This window comes from Henckelia pumila, chromosome 4, assembly GCF_033568475.1.
Source record: "Henckelia pumila isolate YLH828 chromosome 4, ASM3356847v2, whole genome shotgun sequence".
Taxonomy (NCBI): domain Eukaryota; kingdom Viridiplantae; phylum Streptophyta; class Magnoliopsida; order Lamiales; family Gesneriaceae; genus Henckelia; species Henckelia pumila.
Window position 1 is genome coordinate 223,349,429 of NC_133123.1, and position 5,437 is coordinate 223,354,865.

The 5,437-nt window shown below is 37.6% G+C and overlaps 1 protein-coding gene across 1 annotated transcript; it reads left to right on the forward strand.

Moving 5' to 3' along the window:
• Positions 1-3,019: 3,019 nt before the first annotated feature.
• Positions 3,020-5,099, forward strand: LOC140866977 (UDP-glycosyltransferase 76B1-like). Its single transcript, XM_073272045.1, has 2 exons — positions 3,020-3,526; positions 3,630-5,099. Exons 1-2 carry the CDS (start codon positions 3,055-3,057, stop codon positions 4,493-4,495), a joined length of 1,338 nt encoding a protein of 445 aa, XP_073128146.1. The 5' UTR covers positions 3,020-3,054; the 3' UTR covers positions 4,496-5,099.
• Positions 5,100-5,437: the final 338 nt, after the last annotated feature.

The window sequence follows — 5,437 nt, forward strand, 5'->3', positions numbered from 1 at the left end:
ACAAAGAGATTATGAAATAGTTACGAAGGATACAAGTGGTATGACGGAGACCCAACTTCATTGGCATATGAAAGTAGTTGAAACAATTACAAAGAGACGTGGGTGGCAGTAGATGTATCAGTTGTGTGTGTTTATTTTCATATGCTATTTATGTTTGTGTCTGTTGTGTTGTGTACGTTTATGTTTTCTAAATTTTATATCGGTTTTTGTCAATTGTGTACGAATGCGATTAATTATGTTGTTATTTATTATCAGTTCGTAATATATCAGGTTGCGTTTTATTTTGTTACATCATTGTACTGATTTAATTCAAAATTTTATAAATTACATACAAATAAAAATAAAATAACCATACAAATTTGCTCGGATTAAAAAATCATTACATTGCAACGGATAAATTTATATTGCATTTACGTAACGAATAGAACAAATTTGAATTGCGTGCAACGGATAATATTGCATTGATTTGCGTAAACATATAATATTGCATTGAATTGTGTGCAACGATAATGTTACGTTGAATTGCGTGCAACGGATAAAATTGCATTGAATTATGTGCCACATAGTTTTTGAAATTGAAACTTTCACTCTATAAATACACCAACGACACTTTAATTTATTTCATTCAATATTTTCATCCTTTCAAAACTTAAAAAAAAAACATGTCTGAAGATCCACGTCGTGCTACCGAACGTCTCATTCGTGAGTTTTGGCGAAATGAGATGTGGGAAGATGCAGAGGATGATGTAGATAGAATGATGATTACGTTGCTTGAAGAGGAAGAGCGTAGACTCCAAAGCACCCAAAGGAATCCACGATCTGGAAACTCAAGGAGATATGTAAATCGGGATCGTGAAGATGGGCATTCTCGCCTTGTCAGAGATTATTTCTCTGAGAATCCTACATTCCACGCTGAAGTATTCCGGAGGCGGTTTCGCATGCGCAGAGAGTTATTCGTTAGCATAGTCGATGCTCTTACAAATAACTCGGACTACTTTCGATGGAGTAGAGACGCTGTAGGAAGACAGAGTTTGTCGCCACTTCAAAAATGCACAGCGGCTGTTCGTCAGTTGGCATATGCAGCTCCGGCCGATTCTCTCGATGAATACGTACGGATGGGTGAAAGAACTGCGTTGGACTGCTTGGTCAACTTCTGTAGATGCGTGATTGATGTGTTTGGGGCGCGATATTTGAGAAGACCCAATGACGCAGACACTCAACGATTACTTCAAATGCATGAAGATAAGCACGGCTTCCCTGGAATGTTGGGCAGCCTTGATTGCATGCACTGGGAGTGGAGGAATTGTCCTGTAGCTTGGAAAGGACAATATACTAGAGGTGATTACGGTGTCCCAACGATAATTCTTGAAGCAGTCGCTTCTACAGACTTGTGGATATGACATGCTTTTTTTGGCGTTGCAGGATCGCGTAATGATATAAATGTTCTTAACGAATTACCGTTGTTCAACGCCGTCCTACAAGGAAATGCTCCGAATGTTCATTTCACAGTGAACGGGACAAATTATACAAAAGGATATTATCTTACAGATGGAATATACCCAGAATGGGCTGCTTTCGTCAAGAGCTTTCCATGCTCAGAGGATCCCAAGAGGAAGAAATTCAAGGAGAGACAAGAGTCTGCAAGAAAGGACGTTGAACGGGCATTTGGAGTGCTCTAAGCTCGTTGGGCAATAATTAGAGGTCCTGCACGATCTTATTACAAGAATGATTTAAGAAATATCATGTACACATGTATTATTTTGCACAACATGATTATTGAAGATGAAGGTGATAAATCTGTCAACTGGTCGGATGAAGACACTCCTCCACCAGCACGAATTGTCATGGGAGCTACCCAAGAATTTCGTGAGTACCTCAATAATTATAACGAACTACGTGACAGAGAAGCACATCACCAACTTCGCGCCGACTTGGTTGAACACATATGGGCACTAGACGGAAGTAATTAGTGAGGAACAACTTTATCATTAAATATTTCGATTGTGCACATTTATGCTTTTTTAAATTCATCTCAGTCTTTGTCAATTGTGCAATTTTATATTTTTAAATTTTAATTTATGTTGATCTTGCTTTGTTGTCTACTACCGTGATTCATGAACTCACGCTTTATTATTAATTTTTAATATTTTCATCATATCATTTTTTATTTTATTAAATATTCAAATAACATTTGAAATGTTAAATAAAAAATATCAAAACACAATTAATCTAATCATTTTACATTAATTTACGTAATCAATCCAAAAATTAAAACATAATTAATCAAAGATTAATTAATTAGATAAAAAATTAAAAATTTAATTTTTTTTATCTAATTTTACGTATTTAGCATTATTTTATTAAAATTAATTTTATTTTATTATAAAATTTAAATTTAAATGTAGGTAATAATAATAATTATTTAATATATGTAGAATTGATTAGTGGAACCCTCAAAAAAGTTAGTAGTTGGGTTTAGGATGTGAAGAGTAATTATAAAAATTTTATTTTATAATATAAATGATGTGTTATAGTAAATTTCACGAAAAAGTTAAATTTTTAAGTTCAGGATTGCGCTTAGCTTGTAAAAAATCATATGATTGCAGATGCCCTGAGCTTGCGAGCAGGAGTAGGGAGACAACAAGATCTTGAAAATAATGAGTACAAGACATGACAGGAACACTAGTCGTCAGTTTGTTATATTATATTATTAACTATTAAGTGCATACATATGCGCTTACGTATGCAAAACATGCTGCACCTGCACCCACATATAATAAAATATAATATATATACTTACAGTTTTTATCTTCACTTTTGTGGGTGGCTGAGAAACGTGTTTCAGTAGTTGGTAATTTTTTTTGACAGTGGTTCATGGACATTAAAACACGGATCAAAATTTTCATATTTAATTATTATTTTTTTAAATTTGAACTTTTTTCAAAATTTTAGCCATATATATATATATAACATCTTATCCTTCTCCATATATCTATGCACAGTCTCTGTTCCAAGAAACACCAGAGCAAAAAAGAACATAAGAATAGTGTATCCATGGATAAAGCACGCAGGGTAATCCTTTTCCCCCTACCATTTCAAGGCCACATAAACCCAATGATTCAGCTAGCCAACATTCTCCACTCCAAAGGCTTCACAATCTCCATCATACACACTCGATACAACTCCCCTGATCCATCCAACTACCCTCACTTCAAGTTTCATCTCCTCCCCGACCAAGTGTCGGAAGATGAAGCATCCAAACACGACATTCTGCGTGTCCTCCATCTCCTCAACACCCACTGTATCCCACTCTTGAGAGAGTGCTTGGGGAAGTTATTATCAGCCCACCATGATATTTGTTGCATGATTACGGATGCTATGATATATTCCTCGCAAGCTGTTGCGGAGGATGTTGGCATACCAAGGATTGTGCTCAGGACTAGCAGTGTTTGCTCCTTTTTAGCCTTTGCTGCTCTTCCTCTTCTTCAACAAAATGGGTTCTACTCTCATCTCAATCTGCCTCTGGGTATATATGTTTCACTACTTTCTTGCAGGGGTTAATGCATGAACTTTTAATTTGTTTCCTATTTCTGATATAAGATCGAACGTTAAATTAATTTGTTGGTCAGATTCGAGAAGCTGGGAGGATCCAGTTTTGGAGCTACCACCACTTAAAGTGAAAGACGTACTAGGAATTCACATTAAGAACCTGAATGATACCCTCAACATCATAAATGATATGATCCAAGGGACAAAGAAAGCATCAGGCCTGATTTTCAACACCTTCCAAGATCTCGAAGAGCCGAATCTCTCCAATCTTCAAGAGCATTTTCGTTTGCCAACGTTTTTAATCGGGCCGTTCCACAAATTCTTTTCCGCGGCCTCAAGCAGTTTGTTGACACAAGACAGGAGCTCTATTTCTTGGCTGGATACCCAAAAAACGAATTCTGTTCTTTACGTAAGCTTCGGGAGCCTTGCAGCAATGGATGGAAAGACTCTAATAGAAGTGGCTTGGGGTCTAGCCAATAGTATGCAGCCATTCTTGTGGGTGGTCAGGCCTGGATTAGTACAAGGCTCGGAATGGCTCGAATCGTTGCCGAATGAATTCTTGGAGATTACTAGTGAAAGGGGATATATTGTTAAATGGGCACCTCAGCAAGAAGTGTTGTCTCATCCTGCTGTTGGTGGATTTTGGACTCACAGCGGATGGAACTCTGTTCTTGAGAGTATTTGTGAAGGTGTTCCCATGATTTGCTCGTCTTTCTTTGGAGATCAGATGGTGAATTCCCGATACATAAATGACGTCTGGAAACTTGGGATCAAATTGGAATGCGGGTTCGAAAGAGAGGAGATTGAATCAGCAATCAGAAAAATAATGAACCTCAAAGAAGGCCAAGAAATAAGAGAGAAACTTTCGTGTCTGAAGGAGAAAATAGATGGTTTTTCAAGTACACCACTGAATGCTTTATCTGATTTCATATGTTCAACAAGATGAAACGTACTTCACGAGATTCGCATCATTTTGGGTCAAATTTTCTTCATTTATGAAACTTCTTTTTTTTTTTTTTTTTTGACGTGAAAATCAGCAGCCGCTATCCCTGTGTGCGCTCTGGGTAAATCCCGGGACTAACGCAATAGCCTGCAAACTACGCTAGTCAGGTAAACCATACTGGGCAAATCCCGTGTGACAGGCTAGTCCAAAAAAGTGTTGGCAGGGGAAATCGAACTTCTGCCCTTTGGCCAATAGTTCACCTGCTTCACCAACTTGGACACCCCTTTAGGGCTGAATCTTCATTTTATTTCCTTGTCGAGTGGTGCCTAATCTGTCAACATGAATCTGAAGACGAATTTTGCGCTTTGATTTGTTCTAATTCAGCGAGAATTAATGTTCTAAAGTGTAATGTTGATGCGGCGATACTGTTCACCAACCCTTCTCATATGTGATACGGTTGTATAATTTGTAACTCACTAGGCAGTGTTTTAGCGGCAATGCATGGTTCTCTCCCCGGTGTTTGTTTTTTATGCTACTTTGGCTGAAGCTTAGGCAATTAGGGATGCCCTTAGTTGGATAAAACACCAGCAACTTTCCAAACATCTTTGTGGAGACAAATGCCCTTATGGTAGTGCAAGATTTGACCTCTCCGGCCTCAGATTCACTCCATCTGGGGTTGATAATTGAAGATTGTAACATCTTAGCTCTAGATATACAATCTCGTATTTTTGCTTTTATGAAAATATCTGTGAACCAAGCAGCTCGTACCTTAGTTACGAGCGCTGGTTCTATGGCAAGTCTTGTAGTCTGGTTTCAACCATCACCTAATTTTGACGTGGTCTGGATAATCAGGCTGTTTATAGTCAAAATGAACTGAACCAAACATATGATATGAGACAAGACTTGCTTGAAATCTGTTCAAGATATACAGCTCAATCCAGGACT

Coding starts and splice junctions, on each gene's coding strand:
- LOC140866977 (XM_073272045.1), top strand. CDS start 3,055: ATGGATAAAGCACGCAGGGTAATCCTTTTCCCCCTACCATTTCAAGGC. Junction 3,527..3,629: donor TCATCTCAATCTGCCTCTGG/GTATATATGTTT, acceptor TTTGTTGGTCAG/ATTCGAGAAGCTGGGAGGAT.